Genomic DNA, 25199 nt, shown 5'->3' on the forward strand with positions numbered 1-25199 from the left:
AAATTATATAGTATAAATAAAGTATAAATATAAATATATTACATAGTTGTATCTGTCACAGATCCCTTGTTCCCCTGGACTCCATTTCCCATGATCCTCCTGTTCTCCACACCTGCACTCACTTCCCTCATCATCTCCCCATCATCACGGATCACCTGCACCTGGACTCTATTGTCAGCACTCCCTTTATATTGCACTCACTCCATTCACTCCTGGTCCGTTCTCTGTTTAAGTTAAGTGTATGTTGTGTGAACTCTGCCTTTGTTAATTAAAATACTGTCTGTTATTGTGGAAATCCGTATCCGCCTCATCTCTCTACCAACACACGTAACAGTATCTCGACTAAATATTATCCTATCATAACAAACCATACATAAATGGAAAGCTTATTTATTCAGCTTTCAAAAAATTGACCCTTATGACTGGTTTTATGGTCCAGGGTCATATAAGAACTTTTGGTAACACTTTATTTCAATTATCCCCTTTACATTACTAACTAAGTAACTTTGCAACTACCAGTCAATACAGAATAGACTGCCTGCTTATCTGATAACATCAATATTTTGTTAGTTCACAGTGCATTAACTAATGTTAACAAGATTTTAATAATGTATTAGTAAATGTTGAAATTAACATTAACAAACATTAATAAATGCTTTATAAGTGCAGTTCATTATTAGTTCATGTTAACTAGTGTAGTTAACTAATGAACCTTATTGTAAAGTGTTACCAGTTATTTTTAGTTAGTAGAATGTCTAAAGTGGACCATTGAAATAAAGTGTCATCGAAATAAAAAGTACATAAAAAAATCCAATTTAAAGGTTTAATTAACAAAAACTAAAAAGTGGACGGTGAAACCTTCTTTAAGGTAAATTACAGTCTAATAAAAGTAAATATATAGAAAAAATGCATATAAACTATGCTTATATTATCACAATCTGTGTGTTTAATTTCGTTTGCATGGACTTTTAGTTTGTTTCTCGTCAGTCACCTTCTGTTCTTCATTAGCCTGTGTATTTAAGTTCCTCTTTAGTTCTCTGTCATTGTCTGCCTGTGCGGTTTACTATCTTGGATTATCCTATTTACTTTGTTTATTAAACTGAACTTTGATTATTTATCTTCGTCTTCCTTGGACCTAATACATTACATATATAAATTTGTGGATTAATTGCCTTTTGATAAAGAAGACTGCACACTGAGTGTGAATGGGAAATTACATGACTGCAGCAAAATTAGCAGTTGAGAGGCATTACTCATGGAGAAAGAAGTAAAACTATAAGGCATAAGGGAGGCAACCTTAAAAGGATTACAACACTAATCAGCAGTAAGGCATCTGTTAAGGCAGTGAAAATACACGTATTAGCAGCTAATTAATTAAAAATGCATTAATCATGCCCAGACATCCATTATTAACCTGAAAACTAGTAATTAATAATAAATGCTTTGGCTTAAATGCTAATTTATTAATAGAAGTGAAAGAGAGAGAGAGAGAGAGATCTGGCTTTTTCCTATTAAAAGTGTGTTACATAACGAGAGCCTGTGGGAAATATGGAGTTTATTTTATATTAATTCCATAAGTTTATTAATATTACATGACAATAGTCTTAAATCTCTAAACTTCTAATGTAAGCAATGTAATGGGGATGTACTGGAATGTAATGCTAATGGTATACAAGACTACACTGTTCAAAATATTCATTTTGTAGGCTACATTTCTGACTAGGATTAAAAAACACTGAAATGTTTACATTATTATTATTATTATTATTATTATTATATTTTAATACTTTTAATGGCTTTTCAGCAAGTAGAATCAAAATACAAACCACACAAGAAAAACAGAAGAACAACAAGGATAAAGCAAAAGGCAACTAAGCAGACTAGAAACATGTGTGCAACTAAATCAGTAACCATGGAAACAAATGAAGAGCGGGAAAGTGGGGAACAAATGAAAAAGAACAGAACACAGTAAAACAAGGTGAAACACACCAAAAGTCCATGAAAACAGAACATAAACCTGACATTACTCCTCTTTCCCGGAAGGTGTGTCCTTGAGCTGTAAACAAACTACACTTTAGTGGTGCGAGGTGGGGCTAACACGAACAAAATAACTCAGTTTGAAGAAAGGTCCATGGGGTAGTCGACAGAGGGAGGAGCCAGGGAGGGGACAATGGAGGGAGGAACCTGGGAGTGAACCAGAGCCAAGAACCAAGATGAAAGCCCACAGTGGATCCGAAGGATGGAGGATCAAGGGTGGAGCCAGGAGTCTGCCTGACTGAGGTGGAGCCTAGAGAGGAGGAGACCTAGGTGGAGCCAAGGAGAGTCATGGTTTGAGCGGCATTGAGGAGATGAGGCGCAGCCGAAGGCCCAGAAGTCCTTGGTGTAGGCAGAGTGACGACTGACCAAGGTGGAGCCAGAGGGACGAGGGAGCCCAGTGGAGTCGTAAGGATGGTCCCAGGTGGAGCTGAGGGAGCGAGGAGCCAAGGTGGGGCTGACTGGTTGACAGGCCGAGGAGACGTGACAGCCTTTGTGGCCAGGGACAGAGCCAGCGGATCCATTAGCCAAGGCGGAGCTGGAGACCGGAAGACCAGAGGCGGATCTGTGCAGAAGAATGGAGTAAACAGAGGAGGAGCCAAGGACATCAAGAAAACCAGTGGAGGCTGGGCCGGAAGACTGGTTTAGAGCTGGGTGGGACCATCGGAGACGGGAGACCACAGGAGACCACAATAAACTCTTTTACTTCATAATCATTCACAGAGGCCAGGTACAGACTTATTGCTGGGCTCGGGCTCCGGTGTCAGCTCTGATGTAGGCGTTGCGGCAGGCTTGGGATCTTGCCTGCAGAGGGCTTAGGCGCTTTGTCCGTGGCGGGCTTTGGCACTGGCTCTGGGTTCGTGGCAGACATGTAGAGGAGAGGGGAAGGACTAAGCTCCTAGGCAGGTGAGGTTACTGGAGCAAGGATGGGTGGTGACAGGATGACGGAAGTGGGCTGGGTAGGCTGTGACTGCATTGCGATGTCCTCCTCTTTCATCTCGCCAACTGTGATTGGCGAGCCACTGAGCCAAAGAGCATAGTCCATGTACTGAGGCCACCGTGCCAGTGGTAGCTCCCACTGCAGTTGGAAAAGATCCAGTCCACTCCAGAAACAGGTCTTCAAGGTGTCGTTGCTCCAGGACACCAAGTAGCTGAGCTCGAAGAACTCCTCAAAGTAGTCTATCAGAGGATGGCCATCTCGTGCAAGGGAGAGGAGAAAGTCTTCAGGGGTGAGAGGTGAAGGGACTGCTGCTAGATTCATATTTTGGTCCATACAAAAGAACCAAAATACATAAAAAGCAAGAAAAATAGGAGAACAGCAAGGATAAAGCAAACTACTGTAATATCATTGAGAATGGAAAAGGAAAACTAAAACTGAGGTCTACATATACACAGGTTAACTACTAGAAACAAGAACTTCACTGTAAAAAAGAATTGTTGGTTTAACTTAAAAAAAGAAAGGTACCTGGTTGCCTTAAAATTTTGAGTTCATTGAAATTAAAAATCGAGGTTAATATAATGAAGCAATCAGTTCAGTTAACAGGAACTCAAAATATTGTTATCTGAACCACATTAATTATTGAAGTTGATTTGACAAAAGAAAAAATGTGATAACAAATCATGAAAATAATTTTTTACCGTGTAGAAACACTACTCTTTTTTTTTTTTTTTGTAAAAACAACATTTTTATTTTATTTATTTATTTTTATTTTTTTACAGTGATCATGTATGTATTTGGACTTAAAAGCTAGTTATATAACCAGTAACTGATTTCCCCAATGACAACTTTCAAATGTGACAACTACCCCCATTATTCCCTGTATGTATATGTTCCCACGTATGTGACTCATTGGTCATACAAAATAAAATCGCAATCTGATGGATTGTTGTAAAAAGGAGGTACTAGTCCTGACAGCAAGACTGCTAGTACTGTGTAATAACAGAGCTGTGCAACTCAAGCACCTCATTAAGCAGACAGTGAAGGATGAACTTGCTCAACAGAAGTGGCCAAAGAAGTCAGGCAGAGAGCTAGAATGGGATTTAAACATCCCTTAAAGAGAATCTGTTAAAATGCACAGAAATTAATTGATGATTGTCACACTTTTATTGTAATTTTTCCTTTGTGCATTTATTCACATTCATGAATTGTTTTGTGTAGAAACAAAATTATTTTATGTGATCCCAGACGTGTACTAATTTGTGGCGCCATCTCGTGTTCATTTGCATTGTTGTATGGCAGTTTCTATACTACCGTTTCTAAAAGTTAAATGAAGTAACAGCATTTAAGATGATCTTAAAGTATCAAAAAATATACAATATTGTTATTTGATAAAGGATTATTAATAGGCACACAACATATTCTTCTAAAAAATCACAACACAATCTCTATTCGTTTTATATTTTATGTTTTTATTTATTTTTTTTATTTTTTTTAAAGGGTAACGTTACGATAACAACAAAGAAATGTCCAATCTGAAAATTAGTGTATGTCAGGGCACAGTATTCTTACCCCTTCTTCAGTATGCAGTGGACTGGAAGCACTTTTCATTTACTGATCAATCCAAGCTTGAAAAATTTTCTCCTCTGCCACTTTATGTTCAAATTGAGAGGACAAAATAACCCAACATTTAGCTATCCATTTGATTTTATATTAAACTCTGTTTACATTGTTTACTTTAGCAAAAAATATAACAATACAATATAATAGGCCTAAACAAGAGGTTAAATTAACAATTTCCTAAAAACTGCCTCTTCTCTGCCTATCTTCAGTTGGGCACCTGAGGTCATGAGTCAGTGGTCTCCATGGCAACAGGAAGCGCTTCTCTCTTAGCCCCGCCCATCAGCAACAGTTGCCAGCTGTTAACTTCTCCTTTCAATTTTTTGTTTGAAACTGCCATAATGAATTGCTCCGGTTTTCCTTTTTTAACTTATAAACTGTTGTTTTACCTTTTGTAAGAGAGACAAAGGTAAGTGTCTGAAATCTTTGTACATTAACTATAACGTTTATCAGTTACTTTTGTGTACATTGTTAGTGCCTTTGTCAATCGTTGATCGCAGAAACTGTTTACATACGTTATACATTTATGTCGTTATATTGCTATCGATTTAACGTTATACCGTTGTACTGTTATTAGTAAGACTACAGATCGGTCAATGACAAATAAGGAAATCCGAGATGATAAAAGGGAGCAATCTTTTAAAAATCTAGTTGAAATCGCATGTCTCAAGTTCTTAGAAATGTCTCTATGTTGTAGGCTAGTTACAAGGTTTAAACCATTTTATAGATCCTGTAAATATTTCAAGTGGGGTAATTAAGTAAAAAGTACTAATGTACACACACACTCATCAGACCGGGTGATTTGTGAGCTTATGTGAATTGTAGCTTCAGTTTCCCAGTCTTAGCTGTGCTGTAGTCCATCTGCTTCAAGGTTCGAAAATGTTGTGCTTTCAGAGATGCTCTTCTGCAGACCTCATTGCAACGAATGGATATTTGAGTTACTGTTGCCTTTCTATCAGCTCAAACCACTCTAGTCTTCTGACCTCTGGCATCAACAAGACATTTTCACCCACATGACTGATGCTCAGTGGATATTATCTCTTTTTTGGGCCAATCTGTGTAAACCTAGAGATAGTTGTGATTGAAAATCCCAGTAGAGCAGCAGTTTCTGAAACCAACAACCATGCCACATTCAAAGTCACATAAATCACCTTTCTTCCCCATTCTGAAGCTCAATTTGAACTTTAGCAGAACATCTTGTCCGTACATGCATAAATGCATATATATATACAGTGTTTTGAAAAAGTGCTTGCCCCCTTGCTGATTTTTTTGTTTTTGCATGTTTGTCACACTTTAATGTTTCAGATCATCAAACAAATTTAAATATTAATCAAAGATAACACAAGTAAACACAACATGCAGTTTTTAAATGAAGGCGTTTATTATGAAGGGAAAACAAAATCCAAACCCACATGACCCTGTGTGAAAAAGTGCTTGCCGCCTAAAGCCCCGGGTATACTTCGGCCGTCCACGTTCGTGCACCGTCCGCATGACGTAATTTTCGCTGGCCGCACACCCTGGCCGCGTGCAGGCCAAATTTCGAGACCGTGCGGACAGTCCGCGTGCAACAGCGCATGCGCAAGCAGTATAGAAGAGTCCACTAGGTGGCAATACGCACAGTATTGAGCACAGTGTTCAGCCGTCAAAGAAGAGTGTGAAAAGACCGATTTAAAAACAACACGCTTGAAAAAAGAGAAAAACACGACAATGGACAGCGAACTTGACCAGCGTTTGTGCGAAGAGATTAGAAAGTAACCTAATTTGTACAATTCATGTTTGAAAGAGTACAAAGACGTGTTTAGGGCGGCAAATTCATGGAGGGGGATAAGTAAAATATGGGAAAGGATGCACTTCTTTTCTTCTCCGATCATGCCCAGTGAATGTCACGTTGATGACACGACTCAGTGCTGTTCTCCGATGTCTGGTAGAGCATAGAAAAAAACTGTACTGCGCATGTGACGAACGCGGTCATCCACGCGCATCCGTGGTGTAGTATACTTTGAAAGACGCGTGGACGTGACTGCGCACGTGACACGTCCGGGCGCGGAAAGTGAAGTATACCCGGGGCTTAAATCTAAAAACTGGTTGGGCCACCCTTAGCAGCAACAACTGCAATCAAGCGTTTGTGATAACTTGCAATGAGTCTGTTACAGTGCTGTGGAGAAATTTTGCCCCACTCGTCATGCCACAGCATCTCAGTAGGATTGAGGTCAGGACTTTGACTAGGCCACTCCAAAGTCTTCATTTTGTTTTTCTTCAGCCATTCAGAGGTGGACTTGCTGGTGTGTTTTGGATCATTGTCCTGCTGCAGAACCCAAGTTCACTTCAGCTTGAGGTCACGAACAGATTGTCCTTCAGGATTTTTTGGTAGACAGCAGAATTCATGGTTCCATTTATCACAGCAAGTCTTCCAGGTCCTGAAGCAGCAAAACAGCCCCAGACCATCACACTACCACCACCATATTTTACTGTTGGTATGATGTTCTTTTTCTGTAATGCTGTGTTACTTTTACACCAGACGTAATGGGACACATACCTTCCAAAAAGTTAAACTTTTGTCTCGTCAGTCCACAGAATATTTTCCCAAAAGTCTTGGGGATCATCAGGATGTTTTCTGGCAAAACTGAGACGAGCCTTTATGTTCTTTTTGCTCAGCAGCGGTTTTCGTCTTGGAACTCTGCCATACAGGCCATTTTTGCCCAGTCTCTTTCTCAAGGTGGAGTCATGAACCTTTGGATCATGACCTTAACCGAGGCCTGTAGTTCTTTGGATGTTGTTGTGGGGTCTTTTGTGACCTCTTGGATGAGTCGTCGCTGCGCTCTTGAGGTAATTGTGGTCGGCCGGCCACTCCTGGGAAGGTTCACCACTGTTCCATGTTTTCACCATTTGTGGATAATGGCTCTCACTGTGGTTTGCTGGAGTCCCAAAGCTTTAGAAATGGCTTTATAACCTTTTCCAGACTGATAGATCTCTTTCTTTCTCATTTGTTCCTGAATTTCTTTGGATCTCAACATGATGTGTAGCTTTTGAGGATCTTTTGGTCTACTTCACTTAGTCAGGCAGGTCCTATTTAAGTGATTTCTTGATTGCGAACAGGTGTGGCAGTAATCAGGCCTGGGTGTGGCTAGAGAAACTGAAATCAGGTGTGATAAACCACAGTTATGTTTTAACAGCGGGGGGCAAGCACTTTTTCACACAGGGCCATGTGGGTTTGGAATTTGTTTTCCCTTCATAATAAAAACCTTAATTTAAAAACTGCATGTTGTGTTTACTTGTGTTTATCTTTGATTCATATTTAAATGTGTTTGATGATCTGAAACATAAAAGTGTGACAAACATGCAAAAAAATAAAAAATCAGGAAGAGAGCAAGCACTTTTTCACACCACTGTATATATATACTGTGTATATCTATCTATCTATCTATCTATCTATCTATCTATCTATATATATATATATATATATATATATATATATATATATATATACACTAATAAAGGATTTTGTTCACGATTTTGAAAAAAATAAATTTTGTCAAAATCCTTTTCATTACAACGTTTAAAATATGTGACACAGTCTTGACTCATGAGTAAGGGTGTTTGTTTTGGTCACTTGACAATAAACTACATCCTGCATCTTGGTAATGCTACACTGACGTTGATCTGATTAATAATATTTCCAAACCAAAATACGTTATTACTTATTTTTTATAACGAAATAAATACTAAAATATTATGCCAAACTACTTATGCCAGCCTTTTTTTTTTTTTTTTTTTTTGTTAAAGAAAATTCAGAATTGAATTCAGAAATTTCAGAAATAACAAACTTGTTGATCATAGAAAAATGTGTATTCAAGTCATTTTTTGTATGAATTTCATTAGAATTTCATTTGAATGTTTAAAAAATGAACATTACAATGTGCTCGGTAAGTTGTCCACCTATTCATGCAAGTGGCACGCTTTAACGATCCTGTGGCCTAATAAAGCGAAGGTTTTGTGTTTTAATAAAATAAAATTATAACTTGAAATTCTCTGAAAGTTTTTGATTAAATCACATTATCATGATTGATCCTTTAATTACTATTAACAGAAGAGGATGCCTGATGCAGGTAATTTGCCTGGTAAGCTGTTGAGTGCAGTCAGTGAAGTCAGTGATTTACAGGTGTGGCTGGTTGTCTAGAAACAGGGGAAGTAAAATACTATAAGCCACTAATCAGATGGGTTGTGTTTTGAGTTGCAGAGAGACGGTTTATTGTTGATATGTAAACTAAGAGGCATCACACTCAGTTCAGACACTATGACTGATTTATATGAGCGAGATGAACTCTCACCAAGTGCCTTTTCAGGTAAACAGATTTACATGTGTGTTTTTGACTATTATAAAGAAATTGCTCTTTAAGAAATACATATATAGATCTATGTTTGGTTCTGTTGTTCTGGCTGATGCACTTAATGTACTATGTCAGTGCTAATGTATATCATACCTACTGCACAGAACATAATAGGAATGCATTTCTTTCACTTTTTCAGAATCATTTTATTCTTTACATTTTGGAAAGCTTCTTATTGAAATATAGCCCTACAAACAATGCAAGAGTGGCCACTGACAATGGCTTTAACAGTTGTCATAGAGATGGATTTTCACAATATGTTGTCTGCCATCTACAGGCAAAGGAATTGGTATTTGGTAGCAAAAATAGGGCATGTGCCTGTGCATTTGTATATTATGGGTGATACTCAATATTTTTTTTTTTGTCTAACTCTCTTAGAATAGAAAAAAAATTAATATAATTTTTTGCATCCCTCCTTTTTTTAATAATAATAATAATTATTATTATTATAAAAATAATAAAATTAATAATTAATCTGTTTTTAGCTTAACTGGAAAAAAAAGGAAAAATTAAAATTTTTGTCATAATTCACAATGCAATAGATTTGTGTGATGAACAGCCTGAAATTTAAGTTGTTTTCACAGAAAATCTTGCCTTCTGCCATTTACACTACTGTAAGATTTATTAAAGTCTTTGAAAGAAATCGTTAATGTTCACCAAGACTGCATTATTTGATCACAGTCTATACACAGTAAAATCAGAAATATTTTTACAATTTAAAATAGCTGTTTTCTAGTTGAATGTATACTTAAAATGTAATTAATTCCTTTGATGGCAAAGCTGAATTTGAATTTCAGCAGCTATTACTGCAGTCTTCAGTGACACATGATCCTTCAGAAATCATTCAGATATGCTGATTTGGTTGTCATAGCTAAACTACAAATACTCTTTGTTTTCTCTCCCAATTCAGCCTCTGTTTAGGAATCACCACATTGATTCATCTTTGTATCGCAAACCTTTCACCATGTTGGGCCAGTTCTCCCCTGTTGAGGCATACACTGCTCTTTCCCCCACACCACCCTGGAGCCCAGCACACCAACTTCAGCCCTTCCGTTTCCGCTCACGCACTGAGCCCATAGACTGGAGGCGTCTCTCCGCCCTTGATGTGGACCGTGTTGCGCGAGAGATAGATATCAGTGTGCTTCAGGATTTCATTATGACCGTAACGTTCTGTGCCGTGGACGGCGAGCGGTGCCCAAACTGCCGTGGGCCTGCTGACCCTTCTTTGATGAAGTTGCTTCGTATGTCTCAGCTGAGCACTGAGTACCTGCTGCACTGCCAGGACTTCCTGAGCGCTCAGCTGTCAGGACTGGAGGAGCGTCTGCAGGCGGCGCTCTCTCTGGTCCAGCGAGGAGAAGAACAACGAGCAGAACTCGAAAAAAATCTGCAAGAAACTAAGCTGGAGAATCGACGGAGAAAGAAGTTGATCAGCACTCAACAGCTCCTCCTGCAGGCCAGTGCTAATAATTATCACAAGGTGATTTTTCTTGTAAAAGAACTTTCGAAAAGTCTTTTTACAGTTTTGTTAAAATTACTTACACACTAAAAGTGGTTCTTGAGGCACACTCATTGAAAGCATTCACTCATAAACCTAATCTTCAGACTAAGTCTGCAAAACTTCAAGCACATCATCTGCTTTACACTCAGTTTGCAATTGTAAAACAGACTTTTTGCAAAATGTTAAACACAGTTTTCTATATTAGGCACATCACTCAAAACTAAAAGCTTGTGTTTAATTTGGGAAACACTGGCATTTAAATGCCACACTCATTTACCGATTGCCTACACCCAATGATCATGTGTGAAAACACTTAAAGGTGCTAAAGAGGATGTTTTGTTTTATACATTTTTGCAATATTACTTGAAACTGTCTTTACTAACTGATAAAAGACTATTTATTAGGTGCACTGAAAGTAATAATATTAATATACATCATCTGTGCACGAGGTAGGGCCTTAAAAACATCAGCCAATCGTTTACGCGATGGCCCTCTGGCTTGTCAATCACTGCCGTGACGTTCCTTGCGCTCTCCAGTAACTTTCCACACTCCACAGGCGTTGCATGCAATGTTTTTGTCAGGAGACAGGAGTAACAACTCCAGATTATGAGTTACCTGTGGTGAGTCCGACATAATGAATCCAAAAAACACGACACAGCGAATGCCGGTGGTAAACACTCGTGTTCCAATACGCGTTTTGGGAGGCGTTCCTTTGAAGTGAGCTGTGAAGGAGGGGGGCTGTTCTTACGCATGCGCTCATTTCAAAAACTCAGTAACAGTCTTTGGATTCTCAGTCGACGAAAAAATCCTCTCTATCACCTTTAAACATAATTTGTTCACTTAGAAATCAAAACTCATTGTTTTGAGAAAGAAATCATTTATATTTACCTCCTTGCATTTCTGTTTATAGTGTAAATATAGATAATTTGATTAATTAGAAATCAAAACTCAATGTTTTGAGAAACAAATACATTTTTCACCCTTGCATTTCTGTTTATTTTGTAAATATATACTGCATACAAGTCAAGTCACCTCTATTTCTATAGCTCTTTACAGATTGTTTCAAAGTGACTTCACAATAGTAACAAATTTGCCTGAAAAACAGCTCTAATAAGCCAATTGTGTCATTATTCAGCTCAAGTCAGTTCAGTCAGTGTTTATTCAGTTCAGTAAAAATAATCAATTGTGCATACATACTGTATATATAGTGTATTTGTGCACATACATGTATGTTGCTATAACTGTCCTCTCCACTGCACACTGAACAAGCAAAAGACACAATTTAGTAGTGTTTTACATTTTTCACATCCGTGTATTGCTAATCATTTGATGGTTTGTGTGTAGAGTTACTATGCAAAAGCACCATTTTTAGAAGAATTAAAATAGCTTTGAATGAAGTGTTTGCTTTTGAGATGTGTGACGTTTTGCATGTTGTGCGTTATGTGATTTTGTTTGTAGAGTTTTGAGCCATGGTTTCAGAAACTGTGAACAATTAAAAAAAAAAAAAAAAAAAAAAAAAAAAAAACTGTAAAATGGTACACTCACACTCATTCAGTAAAGTTAAAAAGTTTGCGGTCCATAAGATTTTTTAGTGTTTTTGAATATAGTCTCTATGCTCACCAAGGCTGCATTTATTTGATCATTAATAGAGTAAAAAAATACTTTTTTTTTTTTTTTTTTAAATAACTTTTCTATTTTCATATATTTTATTGTCAATGTTGAAAACAGTAGTGCTACTTAATATTTTTGTGGAAACTGTGATCATTTAATAGAATAATTAATAATAGGCAGTTCAAAAGAACAGCATTTATTTGAAATAGAAATCTTTTGAAACATTGTACATGTCTTTATTGTCACTTTTGATCAATAATGTTTTTGCTGAATAAAAGTATTAATTTCTTTTTAAAAAATCATACTGAGCCCAAACTTTTGAATGGTAGTGTATATGTAAGCTAATAAACACTTTTTTTTTATTTTACATTATATTAAAGCAGACTTTTATTTTACATTATACTAAGGTGAATTAAGATCCTTTAGTAATTATAAAACTAATGTTGATCCCTTTTCCTTGTGAAAGTGCCAGTTCTGTGAAAAATCATTTGTCAACTACTCCTACTTACAAGCACATGTTCAGCGAAGACATCCTGAGGTCACAGATGCAGGTTGGTGAGAAAATGTGTGTCCACTCCTTATTTTTTTATTTTTTTTATTTTTCAAACTAAGTTTCATCAATTTTCAGATATAGCACTTTAATCACTTGATAACTATGTTTCAATGATGTGGAAAAAAAAGAATATTTCGGCAACTCAGTATCACTGCTTGTGCATTTGTGTGTCTCAGAGAGGCAGAAGAAAAGGAAGGTCGACCAGATGGAAGATGGGATTGAAGAACTGAAGGAAAGACTGAGATTGACACAGATGCAGCTTCAGGCAGAGAGAGAAACCGACAGTTTGAGGCGGCAGCAGGCGAGTTTGTGTTTGAAACAAGATCCAGCATCACATACAGCTCTAAACCTCTTAAATAAACATATTTCCTTCTATAACTATTTCCGATGTTTGGTAGGCCTACTTTCTGAACATTTTAATGTATTTGTTTTATTTTATCGGCAGTTTAGTATGCCTTATACTTCTCACAGGAATAGTTCACCTAAAAATGACCAAGCTGCTCTTTTCCATACAATGAAAGTGGACGGGGACTTGCAAATGTGCATTTTGGGCTTTGAATGGCAATATCCGATTGGAATTTGCACTGTATTGTTTATCAAAGTGTTTACTGGGAGAGCGCAAAAGTTTTGTGAGCGAACCCAAAAGCACTGAAATAGAATTTTTCCTCCCAGTAATAATGAACACCTAAAGGGACATGGTTATTGGAAAAAAGGAATCGGGGAAGAAAAACATTTTGTGAGCAAATACTAAGTTTCTCAGTGAACGCAAAAGTCGTGAGAGCAAATGCAAAAGCACTGAAATATATTTTTCCTTCCATCTCATGTTTTATTTCCCCTCACCATGTCTTTTTAGGGGCTCTGTATCCTTACACACTCCATATGAAATACCAGTTTAAGTACCTTTTTGTTTAAAAAAAAAAAATAAATGAAGAAAATATATCAAATAATTCTACCAGGAACATGAAGAGCAGCAAAGGAGAGAACAGTCAGAGAAAGAAGCGTTGGAGAGATGGAAAGAAGAGGAAAGAAGAAAATTTCAGCAAGAAATTGGAGATCTAAGACAATTGTTTCTCCAGGAGTCAAAAGACATGGCAAGCAAGAGCTCATCCATAGAGGCTGTGAGTATGCACATTTAAAATGAACATTCAAATTGTCACCAGTAGATGGAGACAGATCCTCTGCTATGTCTGTCTACTAGCCATTCAGTAGTTTGTAGTAGTAGTATGTTTTTGTATGATGGAAAAGTTTAGTGTTGTTGTCATAATTTTCTATGTTATTTGTCATTGCTCCATCTATAGAAACTGCAGTTGTTGCAGAACAAAGAGCTGGGTCCATTTAACAATGTCAGTTCGCAAGAAGAGATTGACCCTGAGAAAGAAATTAGAGAAAACAGAGAAAGAAAGCTGAAAGAGATGATGGCCAGGAAGGTAAGAGTTCTTTCCTTGTTCATTGCGTCATGCTTGAGTCATAAATTAATGGACATTATTATTCAATGTCCTCTAAATTGGCAAGGAAGGGATTATTCATCTACAAACACTGAATAACTCTTTGGCAAATATGTTTATACACTCACCGGCCACTTTATTAGGTACACCTTGCTAGTACCGGGTTGGACCCCCTTTTGCCTTCAGAACTGCCTTAATTATTCATGAAGTAGATTCAACAAGGTGCTGGAAACATTCCTCAGAGATTTTGGTCCATATTGACATGATGACATCACCCAGTTGCTGCAGATTTTTCGTCTCACATCCATCACATCTGAATCTCCCGTTCCACCACATACCAAAGTTGCTCTATTGGATTGAGATCTGGTGACTATGGAGGCCATTTAAAGGTGATAGAGAGGATTTTTTCGTCGACTGAGAATCCAAAGACTGTTACTGAGTTTTTGAAATGAGCGCATGCGTAAGAACAACCCCCCTCCTTCACAGCACATTTCAAAAAAGGAATGCCTCCCAAAACTCGTAAACACTCGAGTGTTTACCACCGGCATTTGCTGTGTGGTGTTTTTTGGATTCATTATGTCGGACTCACCGCAGGTAACTCATAATCTGCAGTTGTTATTCCTGTCTCCTGACAAAAACATTGCATGCGGCGCCTGTGGAGTGTGGAAAGTTACTGGAGAGCGCAGCCGCGCTCGTCTCTCAAAAGTAACGTCACGGCAGTGATTGACAAGCCAGAGGGCCAATCCGCGCACGTCTCTCACAAGGAACGTCACGGCAGTGATTGACAAGCCAGAGGGCCAATCATTTATGCGATGATCGCGTAAACGATTGGCTGATGTTTTTAGAAAAAGAAAAAGTTTAAGATTATTTGAGCTTTGTGACATGGTGCGTTATCCTTCTGGAAGTAGCATCACAAGATGCATACACTGTGGTCATAAAAGGATGGACATGGTCAGCAACATTACTCAGACTGTGGTATTTAAACAATGGTCAATTGATACTAAGGGGCCCAAAGTGTGCCAAAAATAATCCCCCACACCATTACACCACCAGCAGCAGCCTGAACCATTGATACAAGGCAGGCTGGATCCATGCTTTCATGTTGTTTATGCCCAATTCTGACCCTACAATCTGAATGTTGCAGCAGAAATTGAGGCACATCAGACCAGGTGACATTTCCAATCTTCTGTTGTTCAATTTTGGTGAACTTGTGTGAATTGTAGCCTCAGTTTCCTGTTCTTAGCTGACAGGAATGGCACCCAGTTTGGTCTCCTGCTGCTGTAGACCATCTGCTTCAAGGTATTGTTCGACGTATTGTGCATTCAGAGATGCTCTTTTGCAGACCTCTATGGATATTTGAGTTACTGTTGCCTTTATATCAGCTCATACCAGTCTGGCCATTCTCTTCTGACCTCTGGTATCAACAAGGCATTTTCACCCACAGGACTGATGATCAGTGGATATTTTCTCTTTTTTAGTCCATTCTCTGCAAACCCTAGAGATGGCTGTGTGTGAAAATCCCAGTAGATCAGCAGTTTTTGAAATACTTAGACCAGCCCGTCTAGCACCAACAACCATGGCACATTCAATGTCACTTAAATCACCTTTCTTCCCCATTCTCATGCTCAGTTTGAACTTCAGCAGATTGCCTTGACCATGTCTACTTGTCTAAATACCCTGCCTAAAGTTGCTGCCATGTGATTTGCTAATTAGATATTTGTGTTAAAGAGCAGTTGAACAGGTGTACCTAATAAAGTATATGTGATTATATAGTTATAAAAAGAAATATATATAAATATATGAGACTTTTCAGTCCACATAGTGCTTACATTTTTAACTATTTACTCTATATACATACTCAATACTATATACTATATATATATACATACTCAATAAATTTAATTATTCATGTCCACTTTTTTTTTTTCATTTAGAAAAGTGAATGGAAGAAGAAATTACAGGAATCACAGACTAGACACAAGCAGGAGCAAGAAGAGGCAAGTCTTTCTGGTATTGCACCGTCTGGGCAACATTTTGGAATAAATCTCATCACGTCTGTGATTTGTATGTGTGTATCACAGCTGAAGAGTGAGAATGCCAGGCTTCTGAAGGCCTTGTCGGTGGAGAAAAACTCTGGCTCCAGTCTGAAGAAACTTCAGCAGCAGGTTGTCTCTCTCTCTTCTCAGTTGAGCCAGAAGGAAAGGCTCATCAAATTTCAAGAGGAGAAGGTTAGCTATTTACTTCTACAATCCCAAACAGTGGATGAAAGTCAGAAAATGATTCCTTAAAGGTGAAGTTCCACTAGAGGCACCAAACATAATTGCAAAAATAATGTTTCCAGATGCCAGAAGTTTCCCCAAACCGCCCTACTAGCCTTTCCGCCTCTCATCCCAAGTTTATTGCAGTTTATTCCAAACAGTTTATTGCAGGCCGTCCTATAAAAAGAAGCAGCACAGTGCTTGCAACCTACAAACTTATCTCTACATATTAATCTATGATATTATTTTAAAGGTATTTTAAGTATTTTCACATTGAAAAATGGCGCACTTTACCTTTTAACTATATTATTTCATAATTAGATTATTAAAGTGATTGTAGTTATTGTAAAATTATCTGCTGATGTCTTGATTCTTAAACTCTAATTATCTTTCTAATTGATGCTTTATCACACAGATTAAAAAACTGTCGGTCATACCAGTCTCAGGTAATGAATTATATCTATGTGGACTTACTCATTGCTTGATTAAATAAAATATTGTTGCTTTGAATTAAATTTAATGTGGTTTGGCCCATTTTTCTCTCCCATCTGGTAGTTCCAGTGGTTTCTCAGAATGCCCCAGATTCTCTTGAGGAGCCAGAGGAGGAAGGAGAGAGTATGTGGTTCAGTTGTTTCTAATTACAGTATACTGTATGCATACACCAGTCATGCCATGATGTATTTAAAGCAACTGTGTATGCACCTCCAGGCCTGGACGATTCAGATGAACCAGAGTGGAAAGTTCTAAAGTCACACAAAGGAAAGCCAGAGCTGATGAGAGAGTCTAGACCCATTCTAGAAAAATCACTAGAGGAAAAACTGGAGAATATGGGACTGCGGAAGGTAGAACACATTGCAGGCATGAATGTTAACATTTGACATGCAAAAATGGAGTAAAAATTGTAAATAAAAGTGTGTGTTTTTTTTTTAAGTTAAACTGTTAAGTTAAACTAACTACTTTTTCCTCAGTTAATAATTTATCAGTACGATTTAAATTTAAATAATTTAAAAAAAGGATATAAATAATTGTTATTGAAACCAATTTTTTTTAATTATATATAAAGTTTTTATTATAAAAAAATAAATATTTCAAAAAGTGTCATTATTTATGGCCAGTAAATCTTATTTCACCTGCTATTAGTAGGTTTGACAAAAAGTTAACTTTGGACCATGGACACATGAATGTAATATAACTGTGCAATTCAAAAACATTGCTCAGTGGTTAAAGTGATGATGTTTTGGCAGGGTACCAAGGGCATCTCTAAGCAAACATTTAAAAGTCTGAGCACTCTGTTGACTGGTCAGCGACTGCAGAGATGTAGACAGCAGCCAGACCTTCAAACCCATAGAGACAACTTGGTACATGAGGTCACCAGGCGAGTGAAAAGCCTGCAGAAGAGCCAGGGGAAATTAACACCCAGCATTTCGAAACAGAGTAAGCAGATGTGTTATTTATCATGTCACCACACTACCCATATTCATATGTCTTACTTATCTGCTTTCATGTCAGTTCTATTTGATTGCCACTCATCTGAACCAAGATCAGTCAATCTTGTATATTTGTTTTTAGGGGGAAAGAAAAATTCAACCCCAGTGAAGGAAAAAAGGCTCCGATCCAGGGATGGCTCAAAGCCGTCCATTCAGAAGGCTAATAGCCAGCAGCCAAAAGCACTTTTTCCAACACCCACCCCACGCTCCAAAGCACCTCCTCAAAATCAGACTCCAAAAACACTGCAAAAAAAGAACAGGTATATATTTTTTTCTCACAATTGGTAAATGTTCGTACTACTCAGGGACATATGAAAATTAAAACACGAAATAAAATTGTGAGAGGCCAAGCAGCTTTTAGCTATAATTAATATTACCCCAGGCTTATCAGTTTGTCTTTAATGAGTATATTTCTCTCTTCAGCACACCACCTTTCAGTTCAGATGAGGATGAGTCAGTTGAGGACAGTGCCTATATTACCAGCTCACGGGGCAAGCCTTCCCCCTCCGTGCGCCTTGTTCAATCAGGATCACTGCTGAACCCAACAGCCGAGCTTGATTGGTCAGACAGTGAGCTGTCAGAGGCTGCAGACACACCCAAACACCACAAAGCTCCCAATCCACATGGTGAGGAAATGCTAGATTCCTACATATTTATTTATTTTAATCACAACAAGACCATTTGGAACTAATCTGAATATTGAATATGTTTAATATATATAAATAATATATATGATCAAAGCTCTCTGCCATCTATATCAATGTGCAAATCATTTTGCCAAAAGAGGGTGCTGCAGTGATGATGTATTTTGTAGGCCAACCTGGAAGTTTGCATCACCCTGGTATCCTTGACAAAAAAAAAGTCAATATTTCCAATGGCTTTTGGATTATTGCAGAAGAAAAGCTCTGTGACCAACAAAAGTTTGATTCTTGCACATTTTATTCATCATGAATGTTGAAGCCTTTGTGAAAATCTTCACAAATTAACACAACTTTTATGAATTCTGAAGCCTAAATACAATCGCCAGATGTAAAAAGCAAAATGTAGGCTGAAAACGAACTACATCACGGTTGCATGACTTCAGCATCACGACCATTAAGCTTCCGACAACTCTTTTTGACTTTTTTTTCTAAAAAAAACATTTTCCCTGAAATTTTGAGTTAGATTTGCAAGAGCAAGATTATAAAAAAGCAGAATAGTGTGTTCTGGATGATTATGTTTAATATCCCCGACAACGTCTGCAAGTCCCATTTAGCCACTAAGTAAAAATAAAAAAGGTATTACTGGTGTATTTTGTGTCATTGAATAAAATGTGAAAATATCTTGAGCTTGTGTTAACCACAGACCTTATTTCAGACATTTAATCAAAAACCCATTCAAAAAAACCTATCGACCTGTTATTCCAATTCAGTTTAATTATAGTTTAGTCGTACATTACAGTATTAGTCAGTTAACATGAATGGTTTATGATTGCAGGTTCTGTTGTCCAAACACTGACAAGAAGTTTGGAAAGACAGCTAAGCACACCAATCAAAAAACCTGTAGGCGGGACTAGAGTTCTGCCACCATCCAGCCCCTCCCCTCGCCCAGCCATTGTAAAACAGCGAGCGGTAAAAAAAAAATAGCACACATATAAGTTATTTCCATACCATGAAATCTTGCAGCAGAAATATAATTTGTTTTTGAACAATGCCTGTAGTATTGGATTGAAAGGCTTTGTATTATACCTGTCCTAGCTATCTGATGAGGAGAGTGATTTGGAGCTGTCCTCCATAGAAGAGCTCACGGCAAACCGTGCAGGAGTACGCAAAAGTTCAGAGGTCGGCGGGACATCGGGGACCAGTGCATGGAGTTCTGCAGCCAGTAGACCAGGAGCATGGTGACATGTGATGTGACCTGTCAAATAAATGCATGTTTTCATTCCAAACCCAAATTTTCTCCTAGACTCGAATGGAATTTACAAACGCACTTACAAAAGAATCATTATCATAAGTGTATCCACAAACTGTAGCCAAAAATATCAGCCATTACTTGTTTGAGTGCTGTAGTATAACCTTCAGGCGCTTTGTTTTTATAAACTGTGCACTTGATAGTGAAAAAAAACGTAGTCCAAGACACATTTCATTTTTTAGCAGCCAAGCAGGAAGCAGTACAAATTTTCTACGAGCTTTTTATATACAGTAAATAATCATTGGGTTTCAAACACTTTTTTGTGTGTTAATTATATACTGTATTGGTGAAAAAAACGTTACTGATGACCAGTTTACATTTAAATAAAATGTAGAAAAAAGTACACAAAGCAACATTAAAAGGAAAATACATTTTTTTTAATATAATATAAATTATAATCTAATCTTATTATAATAAGACTTGTGTCTTCACATGTCATCAGATTTTTGGTTACAGATTTATATAGTGCACTCTCAAAGATGGCTTCTGATTGGCTGTCAATGTGTTTATTGTTCATCAGCTGGAAGGGAAAAAAAAGTATTTCCAACTATATAGTTCTTCAATGTCTTTATCGTTATAGCTGTGGTGTGGACTTGCCTATTTTCAGAGAATTAGAATGATTATTAAAACTGTACAATTATCACTATAGCTTTCATATTTTAAAGATGATCATGATTATAATTGTGCTTATAGCTGTGGTAGAAGTAACAATGCAAAGTAAAACAGTAGCTAATGAGAAAATATTTCAAAGTAATGTTTGCCATGTGTGATGAAGGTGAAACACGATAGTTTGCAACAAGTGAGATGGCTGAAAGTTCTAAACAAAAAAAAAAAAAGTGACCATGCAGACTACAGTCCCCACAATAGCCTGGCTGCATGTTCTTATCTCTCGGGCAACAGAGTTGGGTTTCTTGCCATTCTTATCAGCACACATTCATCTCAGAATGAGATTAAATGTTGAATTACACCCGTCTCCTTTTCTCACCTGGCAACGCACAACCTGCCTTCCTACCGCTCTTTCTGCAGCGGCCTGACGATTGTTTGTCCTATTTTACACTGTGGCCTTGAATGGCTTGCATCCCTATAAAGAGACATAAAGGTTTCTGGCCTTTAAAATCTGTCAGTGCCTCTGAGCTCTGATAGCCCGAGCAGCTGCAATCATTGTGGGCCCTCCATTAGTGAAGTCTCGGAGAAAAGAACCCAAGCCGTGCAGTGTTGGCGAAGATGAAAGACTCTCCAGGGAAAATGGTGACAAATAGGGTGCCATTTACAGCCTTTTACCCATGGTTACCTGGCTTACTTCCTCTGTAACTCTTCTTCACTATCCACTAGATTGATGCCTAATTGCTATTACAGCTCAGCTGTCACTAGAGGGCGCAGAGTGTACAGAATAAGCTGCGTGTATCACAGCAGGAAACAAATTTGCAGAGCACTTGATAAGAGTGTTTCTTTTCATTCTCTTTTCATTCTCCGAAGCCCCAAGCGGAAACAGTTTGTTTGTACTTCTCAACAGGCCTTGAGGATTTCGCACTGAATGTGGGCCAGTCAAGAAGAGGACAATTAGGATTTTTACCCACATTTCACACTTGAAATAAGTGTTGAAACAGTCAATCCATAGTTCCTCACAATCTTCTGTGTCCTTGTTCTTTATCTTCTGTCCATCCCGAAGCTTCCATAATGCCAACGCTGCCGCTTTCAGCTGACAGACAGAGGATTTCAAATCCTCCAAGATGAACGCCCGGGGGCCCAGCTTCAATGAGCAGCATCCACTAATACGCAACACCAAGCAGACGATACAACATCCAGCACGGCTCTTGCGGAAAGACCGGGAAATGGCGAATTCAAGTGACATTGAAATAGTTTTTTGTTCTAACACAGAGGAAACACAGATGCTAGAAACTGACATGGTCCCATCGGTGCCGGATACGGCAGGCTTAAGTTCTCCGGAAAGGCTTCAGGATGCTGGAGGAAAATAAAGACCTTTTCTCTATTACCGATAGCCGCACTTAATGTGTTGACCCCCGGGTCAGAGCCTCGCGGATAGTGAGGTCGCAGGGTGAATTTATTTAAGCTGTGTGGCTTTTCATCTTTACTAGGAAACATAAACTCACTCAAGAGATCAGCAACACCACGCCGCTACATTTTACTGTCAAAAATAACTTGCAAACGCACTCATGAGTGCTGCTCTCCATCACCCATGAATGAAGAATCACTTGACAACACTGAGTTGAGGGTGGAGATTCCTCCAGGAAGGCAGAGGTCCCCTGCAATTGAAGGATGGGCACAAACTTTTGCGGATTCCAGAGCAATTAACCAATCAGGTCTGGCAATATGGTGTGACAGAGTGAGCACATCACGGGCCGCTGCGACTCACATCCGTTATGCATTGAGACTGGCCAGATCTAAATTAGAGAGCCAATTAACTCTGCTAATAGCCCTCTCCAATTTAATCTGGGAGACAATGGGGGATTGAAGACGATGCTTTATTAAAGACGGGAGCTCACACAATATCCTCTTTCTGCTACGATTCGGAGGGCCTCCACTCACTGCCTTGTTTTTGCTTCAATTAGCCTGCCGCCTCCCATGATTAAGTGCCTATAATTATTTTTCAATTAAGGCTTTGATCTGCAGTGTACTGTATACAGCTTCTTGGCACGACAGGAAGAATGAGGATGAGACAGTGAATTTGTTCCCTTTCTGTTTGCCGTTGATGGGGGTGCGGGAGAGATTATGTTTGCAGCGAGGACCCTCTGGGATGGACACTTCCTCTACGCAAAAGCTGATGAAAGCACAGCTCGGATTTAGTGTGGGCTTTAAAGTTGGGTTTTTCCTGAAATTTCCAGGTTTGAATTTGTTCGGGAATATGAAATCATGCTAATAAGAAGATGTAGCATGGTGGTATAGCGCACACGCCTCACAAATTGCAGGTCCTGGTTCAATCCCTAGGATCTCCATGACAATACTCACAACTGCCAGTAAATTGGACTATCCCGATTAGCAACTAATCCTGAATCCACAGCACTTGCAAACTGCAGCAGTGAAGGTGATGTAACTCACTGGAAAGGTTGATGCTTTGAACTGTAAATCGCTTTGGATAAAATGTGTTAAATGTTAAATGAAAGTGACCAATAAGTGTGTGAGGATTTTGGACCAATGAAAAATAGCATTTGGTCTCTGAAAATGTTAAGATACAAAAAGCTTAAGGAAAATCTTGTGAACGTGCAACATGATTTATATTTTATTTGCACAAATGCATTACTCGGATACATAGAGCACATGTCATTTATACATTCATACAGGCTATATATGAACGTTTAAAGGAAATTTTCCGTAATTTTTACTCCGCTTTTGCCATCACTATTTGATTTTAAATGGTCCTGTGTTATAAAGTACAAATATGTCATGTCTCCCAACAATAATAAAAATATAAAAACATACACTGCCCTACAAAAGTTTGGAAACACCCCTGGCAATATCAGCATAAATCCTTATCATTTTTTGGTGCAAATACATTAAAGTAACTTGACATTATCATTGAAGACCAGCAATAATAATTTTCATTTTGATAACATAATAATGGCAATATATACATGTATGTCAAAGTCAGACATGCCCCTTTGACAGCTGTGATGCCTGGTTACTGGTTTAAACTTGGCCCAGGTTTGTAAAAGATTTTTGGGTCAGCTCATCTTAATAGCTTCAACAATTGATTGCCAATTAAGTTTAGAATACAATGAACCAATTAGAACCCAGTTTAGGTCAGATAGCTGCTAATGGTGGATATTTTGAGGAATCGAAAATTTAATATTTTTCTATGTATAAACTGTTTATGTAATAAAATATGTTTTCGTAGTTTGTGTTGTCCCTTATTAGTGCAAAATTATATATATAGAGAGAGAGACCGCTTAACGTAGTGATTGCTATCAGGATATGAGGAGACTTTCAACTAGTATAACAATAAATGCTTCTGAAGAGAATCACCTATTGCACCTTTAACCCAAGAAACCAAGATAATTTGTAGTGTTAGTTGTTGGGTTTATGCATCTATATAAAAACACTGGATAGTGGTAGTTTTATGTAGGAGTGCTCTTTACCAGTTTCACACACACACAAATACGGATAGAGTATACTGACACATATACACATACTGAAATCAATACAAATCTGTAATCTGAAAAGAAAAAAAAAATCTTTCCTCACACTTCAGTCACTTAATCTCACATATTTATCAAAGATGTTTTTGTTGCTGCCTGCCTCAACAGTCCTCCACTGAATTCTCTTCAGGTTGGTACACATTTCTGTGCGTTTCACTAGCAGAGATGTGGGTGAGATTTAAGGGGTGGCACCCTATGGGTGGCACTGAAGGGGAGCTTTACCGATGGGGTTGTGGGGCCACATAAGACAAAACATGATGGGAAACACTGAGTTAAATGTGTATGTCCTCCACACCTCCACTCTAAATCAGCCTTCCTCTGCAGCATTACCTGTGTTGGAGGTGATCAAAGAGAGGAGGCTGTGCCTGGCTGGATGACAGGACGGGCTAATTATCAGTATAGCTGCAGGGATTAGAAGCGATCAGAGAGGAGGGATGGCATTCAAGGGGCGGTGTGGAAGTGACAGCTTCCTTTGTGTGAGAAGCTTTAACTACTAGGCCTCACCACACCCTCCAGGCCCATTCTGACATCATGGTACAGAGTCATGGAGAAGAGCAGAGGGGAAATACTGGGCATTGACGGGGGGTGGTTTCACCATCGCCAACAGATCTGTGAGTGAATGAACAGCTATATTAAAGTTAGAGAGACAGACAAGTAGTGACACAATAGGTGGGGTTTAGCTAGAGTAGTTATGTGGTTACAGCTATAGGAGTTAAGACCTCAGGTAACAGTGAAGGAAAGAAAAGGAGAGATTTATAAAAGAAACGTTCAAAGCCTCTGGTTTTAACACAAAGGCAGAAACAGGGTGCGTCAACATTCCAATACCTACCTTCATTCAGAAAATAATTACTGCTGCCTGCAAAGGTGAACAGGTTTCTGGTTCACACTGAAGTTGATGGTGGTTGATATTTGTAAGGCCCAACAACCCAAATCCTTTTGTCAGTGTGCTATTGAGAACTTTGTATCTTTAAAAAAACGGAATCTTTCCTCAAGGCATGGCAATGAAACCCTGAGTAGGCGTTTGAGCTAGAGATTTAGTCAAATCCAAATTATTAGACAAAGGTCACCTTCTAGGAGCTATGTAATGCTTAATTTAAAAGGTATAAAAACAATACTGATTTATAATTTATACGCTAATAACAATAAAGCTTCTACCAAATACAACCCGAATTCCGGAAATGTTGGGACATTTTTTAAATTTGAATAAAATGAAAACTAAAAGACTTTCAAATCACACGAGCCAATATTTTATTCACAATAGAAC

At 38.2% G+C, this 25199-nt stretch overlaps 1 protein-coding gene across 2 annotated transcripts; it reads left to right on the forward strand.

The window, feature by feature from the left end:
• Positions 1-4844: 4844 nt before the first annotated feature.
• dzip1l (DAZ interacting zinc finger protein 1-like) lies at positions 4845-23317 on the forward strand. 2 transcript variants are annotated; one of them, XM_048199636.1, is made up of 17 exons: positions 4859-5000; positions 8829-8934; positions 9890-10456; positions 12555-12639; positions 12818-12942; positions 13598-13759; positions 13940-14068; positions 16021-16083; positions 16168-16314; positions 16760-16790; positions 16900-16959; positions 17053-17186; positions 17589-17778; positions 17914-18091; positions 18255-18457; positions 19308-19441; positions 19568-23317. In XM_048199636.1, exons 2-17 carry the CDS (start codon positions 8899-8901, stop codon positions 19712-19714), a joined length of 2391 nt encoding a protein of 796 aa, XP_048055593.1. In that variant the 5' UTR covers positions 4859-5000; positions 8829-8898; the 3' UTR covers positions 19715-23317. The 2 variants fall into 2 exon arrangements, with proteins under 2 accessions (XP_048055594.1, XP_048055593.1); XM_048199637.1 differs by lacking the exon at positions 8829-8934 and having other exon boundaries at positions 4845-5000.
• Positions 23318-25199: the final 1882 nt, after the last annotated feature.

Source organism: Megalobrama amblycephala, linkage group LG8 (genome assembly GCF_018812025.1).
Source record: "Megalobrama amblycephala isolate DHTTF-2021 linkage group LG8, ASM1881202v1, whole genome shotgun sequence".
NCBI lineage: Eukaryota > Metazoa > Chordata > Actinopteri > Cypriniformes > Xenocyprididae > Megalobrama > Megalobrama amblycephala.

What these genes read in the sequence shown, in the direction of transcription:
- dzip1l (XM_048199636.1), top strand. Translation starts at nt 8,899, where the DNA reads ATGAGCGAGATGAACTCTCACCAAGTGCCTTTTCAG. An exon ending in ACAAGCAGGAGCAAGAAGAG is followed by an intron (nt 16,084 to 16,167) that starts GCAAGTCTTTCT and finishes TGTGTATCACAG; the next exon opens with CTGAAGAGTGAGAATGCCAG. An exon ending in ACACTGCAAAAAAAGAACAG is followed by an intron (nt 18,092 to 18,254) that starts GTATATATTTTT and finishes TTCTCTCTTCAG; the next exon opens with CACACCACCTTTCAGTTCAG.